A 26939-nucleotide genomic window follows, 5' to 3' on the forward strand; every position below is an offset into this window, starting at 1 on the left:
CCCTCTCCCCCGAGGCTTTGTTGGACCTGGGGGGGGGGCGGAAGCCCCCCCACCCGTGGAGCCGCCGGAGCTGGGTGGGCGCGGAGGTAGCCCGGCTGGTGCTTCATTTCTGTCCGGCGTCGGGTAACACGTGCACCGCCGCTCCCGGTTCTTCCCGCTGGTCCCCATCGCACGGCGTCCCTGAAGTTAGGCACCCACCCGCCCTAGCAGGAGCTGGGTGTGTATCGAGGAGCTAGGGTTTGGGTTCTTGGGGCTGCCCTCGTTCTGGGGTGCGGACGGAAAGGCCTTGGCGCCTTCATCTTTTGTCTCCCGTCTGGGCTGCTCCTGGGGAAAGGCGCAGTTTGGCTGTCAGTCCGCTGGCCTGCGTTCAGCCCGGGCCCCCTCCTATCCCCTCCCTGGCCGGGTTGGCCCCATGCGTTTCATCTCCCTCCCCTCCGCTTGCGCCGGTGGGGAGATGACCCCTTGGAAAGCGTCCACATTGACCCCGCTGCAGTGAGGGAGGGCGCCCCCAGTGGTGTGCGCGTGGAGACCCGGGTGGGAGAGTTGTGGCGAAGTCCTGCCACCGCCCAGTTCCCCGTGTATTGATGTGGCAGCTCCGCACCGGCTAAGCCCAGCCCGGGGAAAGGGGCTGCGGGCATTGCGTTCCGAGGGGAAGCAGCTCTGCTCCGGTCTCAGCTGCAGAGGAAGAGGAATTGGCTGTCAGTGTGGACAGGTTTAGCCTCTTTCTGCATCATCAGGGAATCGTCAACACAAAGGCAGCATGATTGATGGTCTTAAAGAGGGGAAACCTGTGGCTTCCTATCCGGGACGAGGCCAATTAAACTTGTGGTCGATTTACCATGAGACTTAATGAAATATTTTGAGAGGTTTTCATGTATTGGTTAGATAGACTATTTCTTGGAAGTTATGTTTTAGGTCTACAGAGACAAACCTGCGTAGTCTGTAAAATAGTTTTCAAATCTTTTCATCCACGAGTACCTGGTTGTACATTAATGATTAAATTCTTTTAAAGAACACCTTGGGAAATTATTTCAGAAGGTAAAAATATCAAGTTTATTAGAGATGTAGAGTTCATCTTATCGGACAAATTATGAACTTATTGGCTAGTAGCTTTTTACTCTTCCTGATTTACTGCTTTAGGTATTAGGAAGCCACTGAAGATTATTGAACTGAGGCCTAGATGGTAGTGTTAGAAAAGGAATTGGTGACCATATTCTAAGATAGGTTGGAAAGAAAAACAGGGGAACTATTGAGAAAGCTTTTGAGATAGTTCTGAGACAGTTGAGTAGAGTCTAATCTAGTTCATTACTTAGTTCAGTGAAAATTTTTTAATTGGTTATGAATCTGTATTTTTATAGTTAGGGTACAAAGAGGTTGTTTTTTTTTAATTAAATATATATTTTATTGATTTTTTTACAGAGAGGAAGGGAGAGGGATAGAGAGTTAGAAACATCGATCAGCTGCCTCCTGCACACTCCCCACTGGGGATGTGCCCGCAACCAAGGTACATGCCCTTGACCGGAATCGAACCCGGGACCCTTGAGTCCGCAGGCTGAGGCTCTATCCACTGAGCCAAACCGGTTAGGGCCAAAGAGGTTTTATGAAAGAAAAATTGACAGGACTTTGAGGCTATGAATGTAAATGCAAAGGAAAGAATGTTGGTGCTTATTAAATCAGTTTCAGAGACTGTCCAAAGTTGTTAATTGAATGGAAGTTTATATAGGATTTAATATTGCTTTAAGTATAGGATTATTATATCTTGGAGATGAAAAACCATGTCTTTTAAGATTTTGAGTGATATATATACGTTAAATCTTAAGTATAAGATGCCTCTAAAGAAAGAGAGATCATGCCCTATTCAGTCCCCATCTTCCATTTTTGTCTAACAAGTGACAGCAAGGAATAGAACTGATGAATTTAGAGATTCCGAATAATTTCTTTTGTTAAGCTATTTTTAATTTTCTGACTAGGAACAAGTGGTATGTATGCTCTTTATGGGTAAGATAAATTATGTTTCAGATAGGTTCCTAGGAAGCACAGTGCCAAATTTATAGTACTTTTTAGTAACCAACAAGCTCCCTCATCCTTTTTTAAATGATGTAATGAATATATATAGAATCTTTGGTAAATATCTAACTATGTGGAATAATATTTAGAAAATATGCTATTTCATACTGTATCTCTGTAAACTTGGAAGATTTGCTGTATTATATAAAACCTTTCTAAAAAGGGACATATTTTCTATTGTCCAATAATTAGCTCTGTTTTAGTGTAGTTATTTAATAATATACCTAAAAGCAATTTATTTGAAATCCTACTGATGTAAGGCTCCAATTTAAATGGCACATTTTAAAGGTACTTTGCCAGCCCAGGTTTCAAATACCAACCAAATGGATATATTTCTTGATTCTTTGGAAACTCTGATGAAGTAGAAGTAAATGTAGCAGATACACTATTCTTATAGCACATTCTTTGAAACTTTTTGTTCCTGATTCTAAATATAGACCCTAGAAAAGGTCCCCCTGAGGGTGATAGCACCAGGGATTCAGAACTCTAAGGGCAGAACCCTAGTTCATCAGCCCTGTTTAAATGGGAGGATGTGACCTTTGTGGACATAGGCATGCAAGGTGGTCAGACCCAGCTGTACTGAAGCTAAGGTCTGCTCAGACTGATGGCCTCATCATCATTTCAGCTCTAAAGGAGGAGTTGATAATTTCACGTTTAAGCTGCTGAGTTTTTGTTTCTTGGCATGGTGATTATTAATTTTAAGTTGCTTTACTCATGTGTTCCCGTAACATTCTGTTCTTACCTCATGATAGATATCATGCCATATATGTGATAATAGTATGTTTACTCATCTCTAGTTTGTACCAGACTTATATGCTCCTTGAATAAAGGGGCTATATCACCTTTTTTCCTTGAGGAAAAGGATTATATGACATTATGACTGCATTACTGAGCACAGACATGTGGTGTAGGCACTCAGATATTTGTTGAATGAATGAAAATTATAGATGAAAGTTGATAAGTTGATCTTCACATTCTGTATAGTTCCAGAATTATTACAATACTAGAGGCCTAATGCACGAAATTCGTGCACAGGGATGGAGGGTGTGTGTGTCCCTCAGCCTGACCTGCACCCTCTCCAATCTGGGATCCCTCTCACAATCCGGGACTGCTGGCTCCTAACCACTTGCCTGCCTGCCTGCCTGCCTGCCTGATTGCCCCTAACCGCTTCTGCCTGCCAGCCTGATCACCCCCTAACCACTCCCCTGCCGACCTGATTGATGCCTAACTGCCTCCCTGCCAGCCCAATCACCCGCAACTGCCCTCCCCTGCTGGCCTGGTCGCCCCTAACTGCCCTCCCCTCCCAGCCTGATTGCCCCCAACTGACCTCCCCTGCTGGCCTGTTCACCCCCAACTGCCCTCTCTTGCTGGCCATCTTGTGATAACGTGAGGGTGGCCATCTTGTGGCAGCCATCTTGTGATCGCTTGACTCCGCCTAGGCTTTTATTATATAGGATTTTCAATAAAAATCCCAAGTGTTATGAATTAAAGCATGCATTTATTTACATATGTACCATATTTTATTTAATCAGTCTTTTAGTGATGATTAACTAGGTTGTTTCTCAGCTTTTTCTGTTATAAATAATGTTGCTATAAACACCTGTATGTAAACTTCTTTGGGAATACATGCTGTTCTCTGGGTGTTGTAAGATAAATTCATGCTAATAGAATTCCTAGTTCAAAGGCTATGTGCATTTAAAATGTTGCTAGATAATGCCAAATTGTACTACAAAGAGTTGTTCCAACCTGTGTTCTCACCAATAATGTGTTAAAGTACCTCTTTTCCTTTTGCCTTTGTCAGTGGAGTAGATTGATTTAGCAAATTGTTTTTTAAATTTATATTTCCCAGTATTTTTTTTTTAATTAGCTTAGGTGCCATATTATTTACTAGGCTTAGGTGCCAGTACATTTTTCTCATCACAGTTTTGACCTCTTCTTTTTTTCTTCTTCTTCTTCTAGCTGTAGGAGCACTTGATCTAGTGTTAGGAAATTAGCCTTTGTCATATATATGTCTGAGTCAAATATATATTTTAATGGCCTGCTAAAAGAATTGTGGGTAAAAATGTGGTTGAAATTACTTCAGTATAATAGAAGTTTAGCACGTTTACATTGCCTTACCTCTTTTTTTGGAGAGCTTAAAAAATTATTTTTACTTTTTGTTATGGAAAATTTCAAACATAAAGGAAAACAGAATAGTGAATGAAACCTCATTTAACCAACACTGAGCCCCAACAGTCATCAATCCATTGCCAATCTTGCCAGTCCCACACCCTTATAAATATTTCATTATGTATCTTGCAAACCAAGTACTGTTTTCCAAAACATAACCACAATACTCTTGATCAAATACTTTCCCAACATATTTCACAATAATTAATTTCATCAAGTATCCAGCCAAAGTTTATATTTACTACTACTTAGTGAATGTCATATGTCTTTTTAAAAAAGTTTTTTAAAAAAAGTCAGAATCCTGCCCTAACCGGTTTGGCTCAATGGATAGAGCATCAGCCTGCGGACTCAAGGGTCCCAGGTTCGATTCCGGTCAAGGGCATGTACCTTGATTGCGGGCACATCCCCAGTGGGGAGTGTGCAGGAGGCAGCTGATGTTTCTCTCTCATCGATGTTTCTAACTCTCTATCCCTCTCCCTTCCTCTCTGTAAAAAATCAATAAAATATATTTAAAAAAAAAAAGTCAGAATCCAAATAAGGTCCACACATTACAATGGATTGGTTTGTTTTATGTCTGTTTATGGGTTCTCCCTTGCTTACTTGTGCACTCTCTCTGAAATTTGTTGAAGAATGCACCTACAGTTTTTTCATTTAATGTTTTTATTACTTTATTTTTTATTTATTTTTTTGTTAATCCTCACCCGAGGATATTTTTCAATATGTTTTTGAGACTTATCAATGATGTTGTAGGTATCAGTAATTTATTCCTTTTTACTGCTGAGTAAGTATTCCATGATAAGAATATGCTACAATTTAATTATTTGTTCACTTGTTGATGGACATTTGGATTATTTGTAGTTTTTGGCTATTATGAACAATAGAATGCTGTGAACTTTCTTTGTATAGGCCTTTTTTTGTGGATATTTGTTTTCATTCTTTTGGGTAAAGAGAGTAGAATTGAGTAAGAGTAGAATTGCTGGTTCATAGGGTAGTTATCTTTATAAAAAAAATTGCCAAACTGTTCTCCAAAGTGGTTCCACTTCTACCAGCGATGTATGAGAGTTAGCGTGGCTTCACATTCTCACAAACATTTGATATTATCAGTCTTTTAAATTTTAGTGGGTATGTAGTTGTTTTCATTATAGCTTTAATTCACATGATGAATTAAATTTAATTCCTAATGACTAATGAATTAGAGGGCTTTTACATGTCTACTGGCTACTTGTATATCTTCTTTTTGTGAAGTGTCCAAGTAATTTGCCCATTCTTACATTGGGTTAGATGCCATTTTCTTACTGATTTGTAGGAGTCTTTCCTCAGATATATGCATTGTAAATATATTCTCCTAATCTGTAGTTTATCTGCTAAATTTTATTGATGGTTTCTTTTGATGAGTATAATTTTCTGCTTTTGAAGAAGTCTTAATTTATCAAGTTTTCCTTTTATGGTTCATACTTACTGTGTGCTAAGACACATTTGCCTACACCAAGGTTGTAAAAACATTTTATGTGTTTTTTTTTTAGAAGCTTTATCGTTTTAGCTTTTATGTTTAAATCTATAATTTTGCCCACCTAGAGTTGGGCAAAATCATCTAACACAATGAATGCATTGTGGAGTATCAGTTGTTCACCTTCCTGATCTGGGAGCTGTGGCTCACCGCCTGTGCTGCCACTGCTCAGCTTCACCAGAAAATTGTACTGCGTATCCTTAGCCCGGAAATGATCAGAATTTAAAATCAAAGTATGATTTCTATTGAATGTATATCGCTTTCCATAAAGTCAAACCATTCATTGTGAGTCAAGGATGTCTTTATCTATTTTATTCTATTGATCTATTTGTCTATCTTTATGCCAGTAGCCAGACTGTTTTAATTACTCTAACTTTATAGTAAGTCTTAAAATCAAGCAGTGTGAATACACCAAATTTTATCCCCCCACCGCCCCCCCCAAATTGTTTTGCCTTAAGTCCTTTGTATTTCTATATACATTTTAGGATCAACTTGTTCATTTCTACAGAATGGCTGCTGGGAATTTGGGATTGTATTGAGTCTAGAGATCAATATTGGGAGAATTTGACATCTTAAGAGTTTGAGATTTTACCTTATAACAAGCTAACAAATTAGCCTGCCATAGTCTCATGGATGCTGGCAGAGGACACAGATACCTGGGTAAGAAATAAGGGACTTTAATACAGCAGTGGTAATAGCCAGAATATTAGCACTTTTGGGGACAGATTCCCAGAGCCCCGTTTCCTTAGGACAACACAGAGAGGGCCAGGCAACCTTGGGCTTAGAGAAACTGGATCTTACACTACATAATAAGCCTGCCTGCCTTACTGCTCAAGTGAAAGACTTTGTCTCTGTCTCTAAGGTTGTTTGCAATACAAGCATCTTTGAAAAGATAGGAACAAAGGCAGCCAGTGCCCCATCCCTCTCTTCACAAGATGTGCAAAGACACAAACTTTTTAAGAGAGCTCTTCCCTGTTAACAACAAAAGTCTTCAATCCACATGTCATGTTTACTAGTATGTATTTCTCTCAGCAGTGTTTTGTAGTTTTCACTGTAGAGCTTTTGCATTTCTATTGTTACATTTACTCCTAAGTATTTTATGTTTTTTGTTGCTATTGTAAATGATAGTAGTTAAAAATTTTATGTTTCATGTGTTAGTTGCTGGTACATGGAAATACAGTGATTGTATACTATTCTTGTAACTATCCTGCATCTTCCTAAATTTACTTCCTAGCTCTAGTAAGGTTTAATAGGTGGTTTTTTAAAAAAAACAAACCATAGAATTTTCTAACTACACAGTGCTGTTCGCAAGTTAAAATCATTTTACTTTTCCCTTCTGATATTTATGCTATAAATGTGGTAAGAAGGCAAGTACAGTAAAAGGTGTAAAAAGTTCCTTGTTTTTTTCTGCATTTAGGGGAAATATGATTAGTCTTTCATTATGAAGTATGAAGTCAGCTGCATATTTTTCCTAGATGTCCTGACCCTTAGGTTGAGAAAGTTTCCTTCTGCTCCAAATTTGTTGAAAATTTTTATGAAATAGGTATTGAATTTTAACAGATGTCTTTGGCGTCTATTAAGACAACCATGTTACTTCCCTTTCTTAGACTGCTAATGTGCTAAATTTCATTGTTTCATTTTCAATGTTGACCCAATCTTGTATTTCTGGGATTAAACCCTTTTGGTAATGAATATACTTCTTATGAATTGCTGAATTCAATTTGCTAATATGTTGTTAAAGAATTTTGCATGTATGTGTAAGGGGTATTTTTCTGTAAATTCATTTTCTTGCAGTATCTTTGTCTGGTTTTGATATTAATGTATCAATTTATAAAACGTTTTGGGAAGTGTTTGCTTTTCCTTTATTTGTTGAAAGCGTCTGTATAAGCATCCTTAGATGTTACAGAATTTACCAGTGAAGCCTCTGGGCTTGGAGTTTTCTTTGTGGATATGGTTTTAAATGATAAGGATACTGAACTTTCTTTAAGTAATATAGGGCTATTCAGATTTTCTATTTCTTTTCTGCCAGTTTTAGAAATGTATGCCTCTAAAGGAATTTGTCTATTTCATCTTGAGGAGTAGACATCAAGGACTTTGTCCACTCACCTAAGTTATCTAATTTATTGGCATAAACTTGTTAATAATATTCTTGATGTTTTTAAGATTTATAGAGATAGTCCTTTTATTTCCATTACTTGATCTTCTTTCCTTCTTTTTCTTGTTAGTTTTATGGAGTATCAATTCTATTGATTTCTTCACTTTTGGTTTCATTGATTTTTCTCTATTGTTTACTAGTTTTCTATAACATTAGTTTCTGCTCTGATTCTTGTTATTTTCTTTTACTTATTTGGGTTTACTTATGTGGGTTTAACTTGCTCTTTTTTTCTGGTTTCGTGAGGTGGAAGCTCTTTGAATTGAATCCTTTAGAGTATAAATTTCTCTCTAACCTTGCTCTACCTGTATCCCACAAATTTCCATTATTTAATTTAAAATATGCTTTAATTTCCTCTGTGATCCATGGGTGTTTTTTTTTAAATTGTCTAGTTTAATTTCCAAACATTTTGGGATTTTTCCAGATATTTTTGTCTTAGTGATTTCAATTTAATTCATGTGATCAATTTAATTCATGATGTCAGCCTTTTAAAGTGTATTGAGACTTGTTTTATAGACCAGAAAATGGTTTATCTTGGTGAATGTTCCGTATGTACTTGAGAAGAATGTGTATTCTGTTGTTTGTAGTGCTCTATAAAAGTCAGTTTAGTTTGTGAATAGTGTTACCTAAATCTATATCCTTATTGATTACATGCATGTGGGTGTAATCTGTCGATTAGTTGAGAGTTGAGTGTTAAATTTTTTAAATAAAAGTTTTAGATTTGTCTGTCTCCCTTTAGTTGTTGCTTCATGTATTTTCTATATACCTTTCCCATACACCTTTAGTGTTGTAATATAGCTATTTAGTGTTATGTTTGTTTACTCCTTTATCATTACCAAATGCCCCTCTTTATCACTGATAGTATCAAGGTAATATTCTTGTCTTTGAATCTAATTTGCTCGACCTTAATGTAGCAGCTCCACATTTCTTAGAATAAGTGCTTGGATGATATATCCTTTTAGATTCCTTCATATATATATATATATATATACACACACACACACACACTAGAGTCCCGGTGCACAGATTGTGCACCGGTGGGGTCCCTCGGCTCTGTGCTCTCTCGCAATCTGGTACCCCTCAATGGATGTCAGAGAGCTGGTTTCAGCCCGATCCCTGCAGGCCAGGCCGAGGGACCCCACTGGTGCATGAATCTGTGCACCGGGCCTCTAGTATTCATATAAGATCTTCCGTTAATCTCTTCTTGCTCTCCTCCCTCTTCCCTCTGAGATTCATCAGTCTGTTCCATGTTTCCATGTCTGTGGTTTCTGCTCCTGCATTGAGCGTCTGCCTCTGGTGGTCATTGTGCGTCATAGCTACCGGTCGGCCGGTCACTTAGGCTTTTATATATATAGATATTTTATTGATTTCAGAGAGGAAGTGAGAGGGAAAGAGAGATAGAAACATCAATGATGAGAGAGAATCATTTATTGGCTGCCTCCTGCACTCCACCTACTGGGGATCAAGCCCACAACCCCAGGCATGTGCCCTTGACCGGAATCGAATCTGGGACGCCTCATTCCGCAGGCTGAAACTCTATCCACTGAGCCAACCCAGCTAGGGCTAGATCCTTTCACTTTTAACCTCCTGTGTTATTATATATACAGTGTGTGTCCTATAAATGGCACATAGAAGGATTTTTATCTAGTCTGAAAACCTGCTTTTAATTGGGACCATTTACATTGATCATACTTATCAGTATGGTTCATTTAAGTCTTTGTTTTCTCTTTGTCCCATCTGGTTTTTGTTCTTTTATGCGTCCATGCAGTTCTTCCATCCTTTGTGTTTTTATTGTCATACATTTTGCTTCTACACATATTATTGTATATTGTAATTATTTGTGTTTCAAAAATCAGTTATTCTTTAAAGAAATTAAGAAGTGAGAATATTTTGTATCTACTCATATTTACCATCCCACCATTCTTTGTTCCTTCATGAAGATACAGATTTTTATCTGGTGTCATTTCCCTTTAGTCTGAAGAACTTTAGCATTTCTTGTAGTGCAGGTCTCTTGATGGTAATTTCTTTCAGCTTTTGTTTTCATATTTTATCTGAAAATACCTTTATTGTCTTTGTTTTTCAAGAATATTTTTTATGAATACAGTCAATCTTGCTATATACAGAAGTGGTGGTGTTTTATTTGTTTTAAATCTTTAATGTTAAAAGTATTACATATGCCTTTCTCCCCCATTGACTTCTCCCAGCCCGTCCCCACCCCCGACCCCAGGCCGTCACCACCCTATTGTCTATATTCCTGGGTTATGCATTATGCTAAGCAAAATAAGCCAGTTAGAGAAGGAAGTTATGTTTTATAGAGTCACAGAAAACACTGAATTAGCAAATACTGAATCATTGCCCCTAGGGGAAATACAGGGTTAGGTTCCTGGAAACCTCTAGTCATAGCATTTTTGTTAACCAATCTATATATAACTTTGTTTTATGTGTATTCCTATTTATAAAGACACATTATTTACTATATATTGTTGATTCATTAATATTGAACACATGGCCAACAGCATGATAATTCATATCTAAATGAAGTTTATCTAATACATATATTTTCTCTGTAAGGTGGTACATCACAATCTTCTGTGGTTAAGAACACTAGACAGCACTTCAGCACTGTGCTTAGGAACCTATTTAAGCAGCAAAGTAACTAACAAAAGCCACAAAAAATGTGAAAAAATGTGGCACTAAATAGGCTGGAAAAAGAATACGTGTTTACAGTGTGAGAGTGAAACAAGGAGACATAGGGTTTCCTTGTTTAACCTCACCTGGGAACTTGTGTTGGGTGACGGGCATATTTTGCTGTTCTGTGCATGTCTGCTATTGGGATTACCAATTTAGCCAGTAAACAAATTTGCAAATAGGGAATCAGTGAATAATAATGATTGAGTGTATATAATTTTAGATTGCCCTTTTTTTTATTATTTTAAGCATGTCCATTATCTTTTGGATTATGTTTTTTTCCAGTGAGAGGTCAAGTCATTCTTATTGCTGTTCCCTTGCCCTTTTCCTGTTTTAAAAATTTTTCTCAGTCTTTGGTTTACAACAATTTGACCTTTACAGTGTGTTTCTTTGTGGGTTTTATTTATTCTGCTTCTTGGATTTGTAAATTGGTATTTTCCATCACAGTTGACAAATTTTAGTTTGTTATATCTTTATTCCTTTTCCCCCCTGCATCTGTCACTGTTGTAATTGGAGGGGGTTCCAACTACATATACTTTAAATGCTTGATTATCTAATAGGCCACTGAGCTCTGTTCACTCCCCCTTCCCCTACCCCAGCCTTTTTTTCCCCTGCTGTAGTTCATTTTGCATAGTTTCTTTCTGTTGTTTTTTTTAAAGCTTATTCCTCCTTTCTTTGCCCTGTCCAGGAAATCCAAGATGAAGGTGCCAGCTAGGTAGGCTTCATTCTGAGGCTCCTTCTCTTGGCTTATAGGTGGCTGCCACTTGCTCACATAGCAGAATGGAGAGACAGGGAAGGGTGAGCAGCAAGCTCTCTGGTGTCTTTTCTTATAAGGACACTAATCCTATCCTACCATGTAACCCTAATTACCTTCCAAAGGCCCTGATTCCAAATACTATCACGTTGGAGGGTAGGGCTTCAACATAAAAATTGGGGGGGGGGGGGTGTGTGTCAGGGGTGGGGGTGTGGAAATCACAAATATTCAGTCCATAATATATTGCGGTTAAGAAAATGGGCTCTGGGGTTGAATTGCCTGACTCTCACTAGTTGTGTTGTGTTTTGAGTGAGTTCCTTAAGTTTTGTCCCTTGGTGGTGATTGTTGTTGGTTTTTAATCTGTTAAATGGGGATAGTAACAACAACCCTTGTAGCAGTAGGGTTCTAAGGAGTAAAATGAGTTTTTGCATGTAAAGTACTTAGAATAACAAGTAGCCCTCAATGTTAATTTTAAACAAAACAAGACTGGTGATAATAATGATCTTCCTAATTATAATTAGTATTTTCTTTGTAATTTGGGCAACGATGATAGAACTGATAGAACTGATGTCTTCAAAGAATAGTGTACAATGACTCTTAGAATATTTTTATTTAAAGGTAGACAACCTGGCATAAGAAAATGCATTCTCCGAAAGTTCTTCTGAACTGAACATATGCCAGTAAAAATGACTAAGCAAGTGTCGTATTAATTTTATTCAAATGCATCTTTAAAATTTTGGCTTAATTAGTACAAGATAATTTAATTATCTGAAAATGTGAACAAAAGCTTTGGATGTGGTATATTAAGTAAGAAAAATAGTGTCTTAAAGCCACTTTGGTTCATGATGTTTAACATAAACATGTTTTTGCCTCTTGAAAAATGATAGGTTCTATGGATACCATTTAATCAACTTTATAATATATGTGGTAATTTAATCTGAATTAATGATTCTACTAATGGTACTACTTTTTCCTTTCCATCTTGGCTTTGTTCTCTGTAGGTGAAGTTTTGTATTAACTCATTACAAACTGAACCCTTACTTGCTCCTCTTATCTTTAGGCTCCTTCCAACTCTGTCTTTATTTCTGCTGAGGTTATATTCTATTTGTTTTTCAGATGAGACACTTTTTGCTCTTCCTGCTGCATCTGAGCCTGTGATACACTCCTCTGCAGGCAAGTTCTTTCTGCTAGCCTTTTATCCTCTGTGTATTCTAACTTTAACTCTGTAGTTTTGTTAACTCTGTACAGAGTAGTTTGAATTTACTAAAAATTAGCATGGTTCAGATAATATCTACTGAAAAAGTTGAAATTGCATTTTATATGCTATGTCCAACGGGGAAATGGGCAGAACTTTTGATTAATAATTGGAAGTATATAAGGAATTCTTGGACCCTTGATTTACATTTACATACTGACTGTTCCATTTCTCCAAATAAAATTTACTTGCTGTATAGCTGAAAGACTTTCATGTGAACGAATGTCATTCTGTGGCATTTAATTGTCCAGTGTCTTTTCTTTTCTAAACTGTCAAACTCTCTTCTCAAATACTCTTTTTCCCCTCTAAAACCAGTTAAAATTAGCTTTTTTCATGATTATTCTTGAGGTTTTTCTTAAAGACTGATTTATGTCTTTGCATGACATATAAATTACCTCTGTAGCCATACATAGATTTTATTGATAATAGTTTTAATTTTTTAGTAATAGTTCCAGTGTACTTGTTATTTATTAATTAAATGCTACATTTCATTTTAGTTAATAGTAAGTCTTTACTAACACTATTTTGAATCTGTAATAAAGCATACATTAACTCTGAGAACACTGGCATTCTCTAACTTTCCTTTCTGTCCATGGTCACAGAAAAAATTATGGACTTGAAGGAGCAGCCAGGTAACACTGTTTCCGCTGGTCAAGAGGATTTCCCATCTGTCCTGCTTGAAACTGCTGCTTCTCTTCCTTCTCTGTCTTCCCTCTCAGCTACTTCTTTTAAAGAACATGAGTACCTTGGTAATTTACAAGCAGTATTGCCTACCAAAGGAACAATTCAAGAAACGTCAAAGGAAGCTTCCAAAGAGTTTCCAGAAAAGGCAAAAAATCCATTTGTAGACAAAGATTTAACAGAGTTTTCAGAATTGGAATATTCAGAAATGGGATCATCATTCAGTGGCTCTCCAAAAGCAGAATCTGCCACAACAGTAGCAGACCCTAGGAAGGAAATAAATGTGAAGAGTAAAGATGAAGAGGATGACCTAGTTAGTAATCGAGAATCACCTACAGCCCTTACTAACTTGACTAAAGAAGAGAACAAAGTTATGTTTCCAGAAAAAACAAGGGACAGTTTTAATGAAAAGAGAGTTACAACAGGAGCTCCTATGAGGGAAGAGTATGCAGACTTTAAACCATTTGAGCGAGTATGGGAAGTAAGAGGTATTAATAGTAAGCAAGATAGTGATGTCTTGGCTACCACAGGTATTATAGAGAGCAAGTTAGAGAGTAAAGTGGATAAGAAATATTTTGTGGATAGCATTGATCAGACAAACCCTGAGAAAGATAGTGAAAGCAGTAATGATGATACTTCCTTTCCCAGTACACCAGAAGCTATAAAAGATGGTTCAGGAACATACATCACATGCACTCCCTTTAACACAACAGCTACTGAAAGCATTTCAACAAACGTTTTTCCTATGTTGGAAGACCATACTTCAGAAAATAAGACAGATGAAAAAAAAATAGAAGAGAAAAAGGCTCAGATTATAACAGAGAAGAATACTGGCACCAAGTCATCACACCCTTTCCTTGTAGCAGCACAGGATTCTGAGACAGATTATGTCACGACAGATAGTTTATCAAAGGTGACGGGGGAAGTAATGACAAACATGCCTGAAGGTCTAACCCCAGATTTAGTACAGGAAGCATGTGAAAGTGAACTGAATGAAGCTACAGGTACGAAGATTGCGTTTGAAACAAAAATGGACTTGGTTCAAACATCAGAAGCTATGCAGGAGTCACTCTACTCTGCTGCACAGCTTTGCCCATCATTTGAAGAATCCGAAGCTACTCCTTCACCAGTTTTGCCTGACATTGTTATGGAAGCACCATTAAGTTCTGTAGCTCCTAGTGCTGGTGCTTCTGGAGTGCAGCCCAGTTCATCCCCGTTAGATGCTCCTCCTCCAGTTAATTATGAAAGCATAAAACTTGAGCCTGAAAATCCACCACCTTATGAAGAAGCCATGAATGTGTCACTTAAAAAAGTATCAGGAACAAAGGAAGAGGTTAAAGAGCCTGCAAGTATGACTGTAGCTGTTCAAGAAACAGAAGGTCCTTATATATCCATTGCATGTGATTTAATTAAAGAGACAAAGGTCTCTGCTGAACCAACGCCAGATTTCTCTAATTATTCAGAAATAGCCAAAGCTGCACAGCCAGAGCTTGAGCATTCGGACCTAGTTGAAGATTCCTCACCTGATTCTGAACCAGTTGACTTATTTAGTGATGATTCAATACCTGAAGTTCCACAAAAACAAGATGAAGCTGTGGTACTTACGAAAGAAAATCTCATGGAAACTTCATCTGAGTTCATGATAGAACATGAAAATAAGGAAAAAGTCAGAGCTTCACCACCACCTAAGGGGGGGAAGCCATATTTGGAATCATTCCAGCCCAATTTAGACACCACAAAAGGTACCGTATCACCTGGTGAAGTTCCAACATGGACCCAAAAGGAGAAAACGCCTTTGCAGATGGAAGAGCTCAGTACTGCCGTTTATTCAAACGATGGCTTATTTATTGCTAAGGAAGCAAAAATAAGAGAGAGTGAAACATTTTCAGATTCTTCTCCCATTGAGATTATAGATGAGTTCCCTACATTTGTCAGTTCCAGAACTGATTCTTCTAAATTAGCCAGGGAATACACTGACCTAGAAGTACCCCGCAAAAGTGAAGTTGCTAATGTTGAGGATGGAGCTGGGTCATTGCCTCGCTCAGAATTACCCCATGACATTTTTTTCAAGAAGGTACAACGTAAGGCTGAAGATAAAGTCCATGTCCCAGATGAAGTCTACAAAGATAGGTCTGATATTTCAAAGGTGCCCTTACTGCCTCCAGATGTTTCTGCTTTGACCACTCAGACAGAGATAGGGAATATAGTTAAACCCAAAGTTCTTGTGAAAGAAGCCGAGAAAAAACTTCCTGCTGGTACAGAAAAAGAGAACAGATCACCATCTGCTATAATTTCAGCAGAGCTGAGTAAAACTTCAGGTAATCCATACATTGTTTTGTGCTTTCTTGCCACCTTTTGACTTACCACGGAACATTTCACTACATTTTGTGTAGTATATTACATTTGTAGTGTCCAATACATCACATCACATTGATAGAATCCTCTTCTACTGTCCCAGTTAAAGGTTTTAGTGCTTTTTCTACCCCTCTTGCACTCATCACTTACCCTTGTTCTTAACTTTTCCACACAATTATTCATTGATCATTTGTATATTGCCAAGGAAGTAAAAAAAAAATGTTAGAATTGGCTTCAGTGTATATTTCTTTTCTTTTGCTTCAGTGTTTCCTGATAGCACGAAGAGCAAGAGGTATTAAAACATTTTCAGGTGCATTTACTTTTTTCCCCCCACAAATTTTTAAAAAATTTTTAATGAAAAAACCTTTCTGTAATGTTTCTAATATTTCAATATACTGCAGTATTTTCCAGTAATAGGTATAAAGTTATGTATACTGAGTAGTAAACATTTTGTTGAAAAGTATAAATTGAGGTATGCTATTATGAATTTTTCTGAAAAATTTTACTTATTCTCATTTTTTCATTTGTCTCTACATTTCTCATGACCTGATTTGTGTAAAGTGATTTGAAAATGTGTTTGTTATTCTATGAAAATATGTAGTGATTATGTGGATTCTACTGAATCTGCTTATATACTGCAAATGGGTAGTACTACTGGCAGACCAGTTTAGAGATTGTTGCTATAGTCTAAGAAAGAGGAGGCTATTTACATTAAGGTAATGGGATGAGCCTGGTGACATAGGACTTGGGGTTTGGTTGGACATGAACATGAAGGATAAGGGGAGGCATTAAAGATTACTCTATATGTGCAAATACATGGGTGGCAGTAAGAGAAACTGAGTTCGGGAAGTTTGGAGAATGAAGTGGGATTTAAGGAGAGAAGCTAAGAAAATAAGTTTTAAATATATTGGTAATACATCACCTAAGGGACATCCAAGAAGTGATGGATATTATACATAGGAAGCTCTTGAGAGAGACTTTGCTTTTATGTGTGTATTTGCCATGGGCTCTGGGATAGTAATTAAAGCCACAGATCAAGGAGGGAGAACCAAGAGAAGAGGAAGATTTAAAGGTGGAAGGATTGATTGGCGTTATCAAATACTAGCTCACCTAAGATTAGGGATTAAGAATTTATCAAAAAGGAGGGAAGATATTGGCCTGACAGTGGCTGGTGGTGTGAGTGGGCAGGGCTAGGGCTGAGGAATGAATGGGATTTTAGAAAATAGATATTAAATGTTGACAGTTATAAAGAAAGTTTGAGAAATAGTGTTAGCAATGGAAGGGAGACAATGGGGTTGAAGAAGCCCCACCCCTTTTAAAGAGATTGGAGTAAATGTTGAATTAAAGGCGCTTGTAGAGAGTCAGGAGGGGAGGATGAGATCCAGAACTAGTTTTTACCCCTTTTAACAGAGTAAGAAAACACCCATTTCTTTATTATCACCAATTGATATATTTTTTTTGGATAGATAATACCTTCACATATACAATATTCAAAAAGTACAGTGATAGGTCTTCCTGTCTCAAGTAAACACTTAGTGCTCCTTCCTAGTCACTTACTATGTCTGACTTATTTCATAGGTATTCTTCCAGACATTCTGTACTTGCCATTTAAAACCAAATCGAAAACCTTTATGAGTTTGATAAGTTAAAGTGGTATGCAAAGGTGAACATGTTTCCATATATTTATTGGCTCTTTGTAATTTTTGTGTGAATTGCCTGTTCATATCCTTTGCCCATTTTTTTTTTTAAATCTTCACCCGAGGATATGTGGGTTATTTTTTTTTTTTAAATTGATTTAAGAGAGAGGAAGAGAAAGAGAATAAAAAACATTGATTTGAGAGAGAAAGCATTGATCAGTTGCCCCAACAGGGGCTTGAATCTGAAACCTGGGTATGTGCCCTGACTGGGAATCAAACCCACCACTTTTCAGTGTACAGGAGGATGCTCCAACCAACTGAGCCACACTGGTACACTGGTCAGGGCTCCTTTGCCCATTTTTAAATTTAGATTTTCATCTCTAATTTTGGGAGTGCTTTATATACAAGGATGCAAACTCTTGTCATGTTACAGTTTTCCCTCAGTTTTCTAAAGAATTTTAATTTTGCTGGACATTTAAATGTTCACATAGGGAACTCTATAACTTTATTTACTTATTTATAGATTCATTTTTACATTTAATTCTGATCTATTCAAAATTGATTTTGAATTCTGGTCAGAGATTATTTTATCCCACATGCTTTTTGGGTGAAGTTGTTTTCCTATTCCCATCATACTCTGATCTAATTTCCTAGTACCAGGAAACAATCCTAGGGAACACGGACACAGGGAACACAGAAAATCAGCACTGCCAGATTTTATGCCCTGGGTTGGACAATCAACTGTACTGTGGTTGTTGGTGCCACCTAGTGTTATAGATAGAAAATGAGGTCTATGGAATACTCTATAATTGACTATATGGCATATATTTAGTTGGGCAGAGAAATTTAGTGAGTTGTGGGTATTTGTTTCAAACTAAAAACGACTTTATAACAGGATTTTGAATCTTGACACATTGTATTGAATGAAACAAATGCTTGAATCATGCTATTACAAACATTATGAAATGACCTTAAGGATTCCCCCAGACCTGTGTACTTTAATGAAAACTTAAAGGTTTTAAGGTTTCAGAACCTAAAGACTATTACTTTTTAAATTCCAAATTAAAAATGCTTTGTCTCTTTTGGAATATCTATATATTTATTTTAGATTATAATACAAGAAGTCAACATTTTTTTAGTTCTCATTCAATATCACTTTCAGTTTCTCTCTATGGTTTTTAGTATTCCTTTTTTAGCAACTTATGCAAAATTGTTTATAGACTCAAAAATGCTCTTCTTTTTTTTGCCATTTTAACTTGTATTGTCATTCATTTTCTAGACTACAGTATTTCTCCACATCTTAAGTTTCAATTCAATAGTTAATGTTGAAGTGCTATAATTTAGTCCATAGAGGGCATTATATTACAGCACATTAAACAGTGCTGTTTAATACCTTTCAGTAGTGAGACATATGTTTAGTTTCATAACTCAGGATAATTAAGTAAGTTCAAAACTACTGTGTAACTACAATTGTTTACTTAAAAAGTTAATGCTGTTTTCTATTGCTGGAAGTGGAAATACTATTTTAGCTATCAAGAATTGTACACAAGCAATTCCCAGTTTAGAGTAGTACTTTCGATCCAAATGACTGCCTTGTTCCCACTTTATTTCCTTTATCTCAACATTGTTAAGAAAACAAAGCAAAACAAAACATGAAATTTTCTGGGGTTCAGAAGAAAAGGAAGGAAAGACATGGAAAAGGAAGAATCTTAGGAGAATGGCCAGGGCAGACCTACAGCTTACATATTGCTGCCTATGCCAAAATACACTTTCTAATGTCTGAAATCCTGCCACTTAGATATAGATACAAACCTCTCTCTCTCTCGCTCTCACTCTCTCGCTCTCTCTTTCTCTCTCTCTGGTTGTAAAGAAAAGAGTTTTTTTATTCTTTAGTAGGGATTGATGTAATCATGTACATTTCCTACTGATGAGATAAGTGCACTAAGAAAATGAGATTTGATTCTAGATATAAAAGAAGAGAAACAAAGAATGTAGGAAATTTTAGGGCATGGTTAGGAGTTAGGGGTATGCTTGGGGACATTTTCCTTACTAGTTTTTGTCATGCTTGGGAGAGGTACTTGGGATATGGACTTTGAGGAGTGGGAAGTTGCCAAACATGAACTTTGAACAGTTTATTTAAAAAGTTTTGTGTAAGGCTGATTTTGATTTCAGGAAAAGGAGACTATCTCCTCCCCTCCCCCTTCCCAATAATATGCAGTAGAACTTAGAATTTAGACAATTTAGAATTTATTTACTTGCACTATAAGTAAAGCACTTTTCTGTTGTCCTCTCCTTTGGAATCCTCCTTTTCTGTCCCAAATAATCAAAATGCTGTTGGGATGTATCTGCTCTATTGAAAAATTATCATTGGAAAATTTTTTTATTTGTTAAATATTTGAAGGCAAAATAAATGATGTTGTTTTTTTTAAAAACAAATTTATGTCCTTTATTTGCCTATAAAGTTGGGATTTAATCTGAAATAGGACCTATAAACTATTCATATATAAAATTTTCTCAGCTGGAAAATAATAGAACTACATAGCAATGAACAATAATTTGTGTGGATAGGTACTTCGGATTTGAAAGGTATTGGTTATTGCCTAGAATCAGATGGCTTAATAAATGTGCTTTCTTAGATGTGTTTTAAGGGTCTTGTCCCTTGTAGTTTGTCTGTTATTTTTAGCATAATACTAATCATAAATAGCTAGCACTTACATAGGGCCTACTTATTGTCAGGCACCTGTCATAAGGCATTTTGCGTAACACTAATTCATTTGGTCCTTACAGTAAGCATAGCCCATATAGCTTTATATTTTAACACTTTTTTTTGTCTCATCAAAATTTCAAATTTAAGCATGTTCTTGCTTAGTTTACCAAACTTAAAGGAACTCTAGTTTTAAACTTTTCTAAGAAAGAAATGGGCAGAATGTCAGTTGATTTATATGAACTAGTTTTTGCTGTAAGCTTAATAAATTGCAAAGCCCATATAAACTGAAGAATTAGATATCACTATGCAAGGTTGAATTTTCAGGGCTCCTGTTTTTGCCTTTTTAATCTGCCAGGGAGTTGTTAGGTATATTTAATGTTTAGATGAATGGATATTATTACACATTCTTGCCTTCTTGGACTATTTTTTAAAATTGTCAAACCAAGTTAAATACCAGAAGATGTGAATGGTAAATACTCATATCTTAAGAAATCTTTCCACTCCCCTCTCCTGTTTGTGTAGTAATCTCTGACTTAAAAACTCTTTGGGTGCCCTAGCCGGTTTGGGTCAGTGGATAGAGTGTCGGCCTGCAGACTGATGAGTCGCAGGTTTGATTCCGGTCAAGGGCACTTGCCTGGGTTGTGGGCTCGATCCCCTGTCGTGGTGTGCAGGAGGCAGCTGATCAATGATTGATTCTTTCATCATTGATGTTTCTATCTCCCTCTCCCTTCCTCTCTGAAATCAATAAAAATATATTTAAAAAAGAACCTCTTTGGGTGCCATTTTTGAATGCCTTATTCTGAGGCTAAAATATTTATTGGCCTTCAGTTCTATGGGATTCATTATTAGGAAATAATACGTTCTTACTGAATAGTTTGGGATATTTTCAGCTATGCTCTGACTTGGTGACAGGGTTCTCAAATATCATATTATTCAAGGGTCCAGTGAATAGTTTAAAGTTAAATATTCACTCTTAAGCTGAGAATACTGGGTTCTTTTTAAAAATAGCTTTGCTTTATGTTTGCAGTTAGGCAGATAAGGGAAAGAACGGAATCATCGATATTCAGGCCTCTTCTGATATTAAGGATTTTGGAGGGTTTTGCAGCCCACACAGTTTTATAGAAAATTCCAGGAAACATTATAACTATTTTAGGGTAGCTGCATAGTCCTGTGAAATATGTATTTTTGTACATAGGCTATATATCTTATACTTCATCAGGCATTTTAAAATATTTCAGCTGATTTTGTCATTATATATCATCTCTTCTGCTTAGTCAGATGGTAGCATCTGTTGAGCAGTTATGGGACATTAGTAAAGACTAATATTCTGCACTGGAATTAATGACAATTTTAAAAGTTGAACAAAAATTTTAGAAATTCTGTGCATAGATTTATTTTTATGTATTTATCAGTAAAATTTTAGTTTAGTCTCATATTTTGCCAAGGCAAATAATATAATTAACACATAAATATTTCTCCTCAAGCTAATAGATATTTATTGACAGATTGAGTTGGAACAGGTGATAAATTCAGAATAAGTATAGATTTGTAACTCTGAATTTCCTTAATTGGAGAAGAATGAAAAATACCATTGCATTAGAAAGATGAGATTGTTGAAATTGAATAAAAACTTTTTTCTTTTGAGTAGCATATATTAAATAAATATAAATAATTTGACTTTATGATTCTCTACTTATACCCTCATAAGGGTGCAAATGCTGAATGCTTTAAGCCTTAATCTAGGAGAAAGTAAAAAAGAGACTTAGCATTTCCCAGGCTTGAAATATAAGCTCTTACCGGTGAGGTAAAAACTATTTCAACTTTCCTGTCGATGTGCAAAATTGATAATTGCATCTGGAGGGCAGATCATGACTAGGTGGATGGTCAGAAGAAATATTTGAAGGACTAGGGCCTTTCTGCTTTTTAATCTTATGAATAGAAATCCTATTGAGCCATTAAAATTATTGTGGCAAATAATGTGTTTTTATGAATAAGCTTTGCAGTCAGTCCATGTTGTTTTTCTTAACAGGTAACCACTGATTTTAGAGTTTTAAATGAAACTGAAAAGCAGCAGTATAATTTAAAACAAAACAAAAAACTCTACATGGCCTTAAGTGTACTTCAAATAATGCCAAAAAAAACAGCTCTCTTTTCTTTCTTTTGGTAGGCTGCCCCTCCTCCCCCTTGCAAAAGTAGCTCCTTTTGGTGTGAGCAACAAGCAAAAGACTAGAACAATACGCAGAAAGAAGGCAGTAGTGCCTGAGTATTAGTAGCCTAGTTACAGATTGCACTGCGTCAGACTGCTCCACACCCAGAAGGCGTCAGGTGACTCCAGCCCTGCTGCAGTTGTGCAGCAGAGGAGACTGCAGACTTCGGTTGAGGAAACGGGTATTTCATGTCTCAGGGGTAGACTTTTGCAGTTACAGCGTTCCTGTTGGTATGCATAATTGATAATTGTATCTGGAGGGCAGATCGTGACGAGATGGATGGCCAGAAGAAAAATTGGAAGGACAAGGGTATATCTGCTTTTTAATCTTCTATTTAGTTGTGTTTTTTTTTATGTGACTAGTAATATATTGCTAAGAATGAGCTTTACCGTTTAGATATATTTTGGATTGAAAGTGAAACCTGTGAAAGGTTTAAGAGTAAAGATTTAAAACAGCTATTTCACAAATGTGTTTTTTACATTTGGTTGTGTATGAGAAAATGGCATGTTTTCTGTTTCACTGGCGTTTGATTTAGTCTTCGCAGTCCTGCCTTTGATTAGGTTCTGTTTAATCCTGCACATTTTAAACAGTATGGTTTTAACACATTTCATCTGTTGGTCACTTTGGCCTGATAGATCTACATAGCTATTTTTGTATTCCATAATGACGTATTTTCTGTGACCAAGTATTTTTTTTTAAAGCTGAGTTGGTATAGTTGAAATCCTATCTGAAGGTTTATAGGTAGCAAGATACTGTGTTTGCTTGCAATAAGCCTGTTTTCTTCTGTGGGAATCTTATTGAACATTTAAAATGATTACCAGCCTCCTTTTAATTAGATTACATTTTTGTGTATCTTGAAATCTTTAAAATGTATACACAACAATTTGTAATGCATGTCTATATTTAAGTCACTAACCTTTGTCCTTGTAATAACCAATCATTGATCTTGATCCTCTTTCCTCCCCCTTGAAAGCCTAGATCCTTTCAAATCTCAGTGGGTCATTGTGTAAGAATTTAAGCCCATAAGTGGTGAAATGTTGACTGTAATGAATATTTAAAAAGTATTATGTAGATGATTAAATGTACCATTTGTACAAAAAGAAAGTGGTAGATTGTGTGTGTCTGACCACTTATAATAAATTATCTTAAAAATGAGTAGAGTTATTAAGTAGTCCTAATAGACTTTCCACACAGTAGTTTTTTTCTGGCCACATTAAAGTTTTATAATTTTTAAAAAATATATTCTTCTATAGTAGAATTGCTAGCAGGATTAGTAATAATGTTTCCAAAAGCAATATGTGGAGCTAATTATAAAAACCCTCACAATCTCTTTTTAAAAATCTGTTTAATAAGGAAATGTGGGGAAAAGGTGAGTTTAAGATTACGTTCATATTGAGATACAATTAAAGATTAGGAAACAATACAGCTTTGGATTTTTACCTTTATGGTTTCTTTACATGTGAATTTAATAAAGAAAATAATTTTTTCATCATTCTGACCATTAGCATTACAAAGTGAAATATGAATCGATACACTAGTTTTTGCTAAGTAAATATAGTAGTGATAATGCAATAAATACAGGATTTAAAAATGGGTGAAAAGTCACATCAGGGCCTACTCTGCAACTAATAAGGCTCTATATTAATCATTTAAATCTTAGAACATTTAATAACATCATAAGTTCTTTATTTGCTGAACTAATTTAGGGATATTTTTTGACAGGAAAAATTAAGATCTAGTTTAGTCCATATTATACCATAAATTTTTAGGCACTAAATATAAAATCAAATTTATTCAAATGTCTCTAGGGAGCCTCACTTTGTATGTAAGTGTAATGGCCTAATATTTTTTAGTCCTTGTCTATGGCTTTTTTACTTGGTAAGACTAACTTTACCTATTTCAGATTCATTGGTGAAGTTATATTTTAGCATTTTCTTTATCAGCAGTTAATTTTAATGTTGTAGGTTATAGGTTATGACTTAAATGGAAATCAGTGAAAAGCTGAGGCTGACATGGATTGAGTTTTATGAAAAGTGTGTGACAGTAGAAGAAAGAACTAGATTCTAGATATATTTAAAAATATATATTTAGGCCCATTTTTTCTACTGTCCCATCCCCCCATCCCCTTAAGCACATCTAGTCATCTAATGGAAATACAGTGGTATAACAAGTGAGAGGTACTTTGATTTCAGGGTTTAAAATCATTTGGGGTTTTTGTTTTGGTTTTTTCCCCACCGATGAACTAGTTTTGAAGACATTTTATCTTTCAGGCTCAGACCAATACTAATAATTTGTATTTTTAACATATATTTCATCTTTGGATATTCTATTCTTAGGATACTTAAAAAATTGGAATCTACATAGTACTTGATTATTGAGGTTATATGAAAAGCATTGATTAAGACAGTCAAAAGATTTTGAAGAGCTTAAAATAAGGAATGGGTAGTTTTGGGATTTGGGTGGTGTGGAAGAATGATATAACCACTAAACATGGTATTAACTGAGACACTGTATAGAACTTTCTGGGTAGGACAGAATATTTATAGGACAATAGTTGAAAAATAAGATTAATGTGATTAAATAGAAGATTTGCAAGATCTAGGTCAGGTTTCCTCAAACTTCTCTGAATATAAGAATCACGTGGTGCTTAAAAATTCAGATTCCTGTGATCATACTCAGATCTACCAAATCAGAATTTATAGGTGAAAGGCCTGGCAATCTTCATATTATGCATCCTGATCTAATTCATGTTATAATCATGAATTACAAATTTAGGAAACATCAATCTAGGCTTTCAAGTTTCTGTTCTGGTATGTTTCGATTTTGGCCAGAGTAAGACACATCCTTTGGGTCTTAGTTTCCTTAGGTGTGTGATCTCTAGGCTTCCAGTCTTGATGTTCTGTGGTCCTATAAAGATACTGTGTGCCAGATTGCAGAAGACATTGGGTTTTGGACTTTACCATGAAGGGAATAAAGAGCCTTTGGAAGTTTTAAAGTAGAGAGTAATAAGATATAGTAAGTTTGATAGACTGGTTTGGGGTGCTATGTGAAATAACTTGGAGAAGAACTCAGAACAGTTAGGATGACTGTATGTACCCAAATTTAAGGCACATAGTGCCTGAGCTTGGCCTGAAATAGGAATGAAATGGAAGTGACAGATTTGAGAAAGAAGGAATACTTGACATTTGACATAGATTTGTGGGACTAGGGTGAAGGAGGCGCTCAAAGGGCAACATGAAATTTCAGTCACAGCAAAACATTGGCAATGCTAGGGCATTAGTATTTGTAGAAATAGAGCTTAAGTAGGTAGGAATAATGCCAAGCTTGGTTTTAGAAACTTCAAATATGAAGTGATGATAGAATATCTCTGAAGCTCAGAGACATGACAGCTTTAATGATAAAGAATTGGGAATTGAATACAAAGTGAGACAAATGAGGATAGTAGTACCCATTTATCTGTGGGAATACATTCCAAGACCCCATGGATGCCTGAAACCAAGGATAGTACCAAGCCTATGGAGTACTATGTTTTTCCCTATACATACCTATGATAAAGTTTTATTTGTAAATTAGGCACAGTAGGAGATTAACAGCAGTATCTAGTAATATAAAACAATTATAACAATATACAGTAATGAAAGTTATGTAAATAGGATCTCTTGTTTTAGGGGATCTCTTGCTGAAGTCCTTGTATAGGCTCAGTGCTTTCTGGCACAACACATTGCTGTCAGTCGGAACACGTGTGCTCTTCATGTCTTCCACACAGAAATGTAATGCCTTTTCTATCTTAACTGACCACTTATCACTCACTGTGGTCATGACTTTTGCATTTGAGGTGTGACAACAAAACTAGCCCAAATTTATTATTTTTTTCACAATTTCACAGATGGAAGATTCGGTCTTACCATTGATCTTAGCAATCTCAGCATATGATATTTTTCTTATTAAGTTGAGAATTTTTTACTTTTCCACTTAAAGGAAGCACTTTACGGCTTCTCTTTGGCACATCTGCATTGCCGGCACCAATACTCTTATACTTTGGGGTCATTATTAAGTAATATGAGGGTTACTTGAACTAAGAATCCACAGTTGATCTGATAACTAGGACGGCTACTAAGTGACTAAAGGGCTGGAGGCATATGCAACGTGGATACGCTGGACAAAGGGATGATTCCTGTCCTGAGCAGGTGGGAGTGGAAAACCTAAAACCAACATTGTGTGGGTGTGAAGCACCAGGAAAGATCAGGAAGTTGTAGTCAGGGCAGTAAAAGAAGCGGCATAGTGTTGTAAGGAGGAGAGGATTTTTAAGAAGGAGTGAAAGAGCTGAAGATTAATGAAGGAAAACCTAAAACCAACATTGTGTGGGTGTGAAGCACCAGGAAAGATCAGGAAGTTGTAGTCAGGGCAGTAAAAGAAGCGGGATAGTGTTGTAAGGAGGAGAGGATTTTTAAGAAGGAGTGAGTGGTTAAATTCAGAGAAACTGTTTAATATGAAGACTGAGAAATGGTGCGGACTCTGTGGAATTTTAGGAGTATGTGCACCGCTGTCCATTAGTAGTGCTTCTTGAATTTGGCTTTTAACATGCTATAGGTATGACCTTTGAGGGAAGTTTTGTAGGGTGGGGATAGAAATGTTTCTAGAATTAGAATTCAGTTTGACCGTACCTTAAGATACGGTAGCTTTGAACCATTTCTGGAGCATACTTCCTTGCAAAGGTGGTTGTTGGGCTCCCTGATTTTTGCTTTTGATAAGCCACGTTC

The 26939-nt window shown here is 36.3% G+C and overlaps 1 protein-coding gene across 1 annotated transcript in view; it reads left to right on the forward strand.

Annotated features, from left to right (window-relative positions):
- RTN4 (reticulon 4) overlaps positions 1 to 26939 on the forward strand; it is a 52106-nt gene that overhangs the window by 1009 nt on the left and 24158 nt on the right. Inside the window, 2 exon segments of the mRNA XM_014448312.2 lie at positions 12339 to 12510; positions 13195 to 15591. Coding sequence (XP_014303798.1) covers positions 12339 to 12510; positions 13195 to 15591 — 2569 coding nt within the window.

The sequence above is a fragment of the Myotis lucifugus genome, unplaced genomic scaffold (assembly GCF_000147115.1).
Source record: "Myotis lucifugus unplaced genomic scaffold, Myoluc2.0 scaffold_6, whole genome shotgun sequence".
In the NCBI taxonomy this organism is placed as follows: domain Eukaryota; kingdom Metazoa; phylum Chordata; class Mammalia; order Chiroptera; family Vespertilionidae; genus Myotis; species Myotis lucifugus.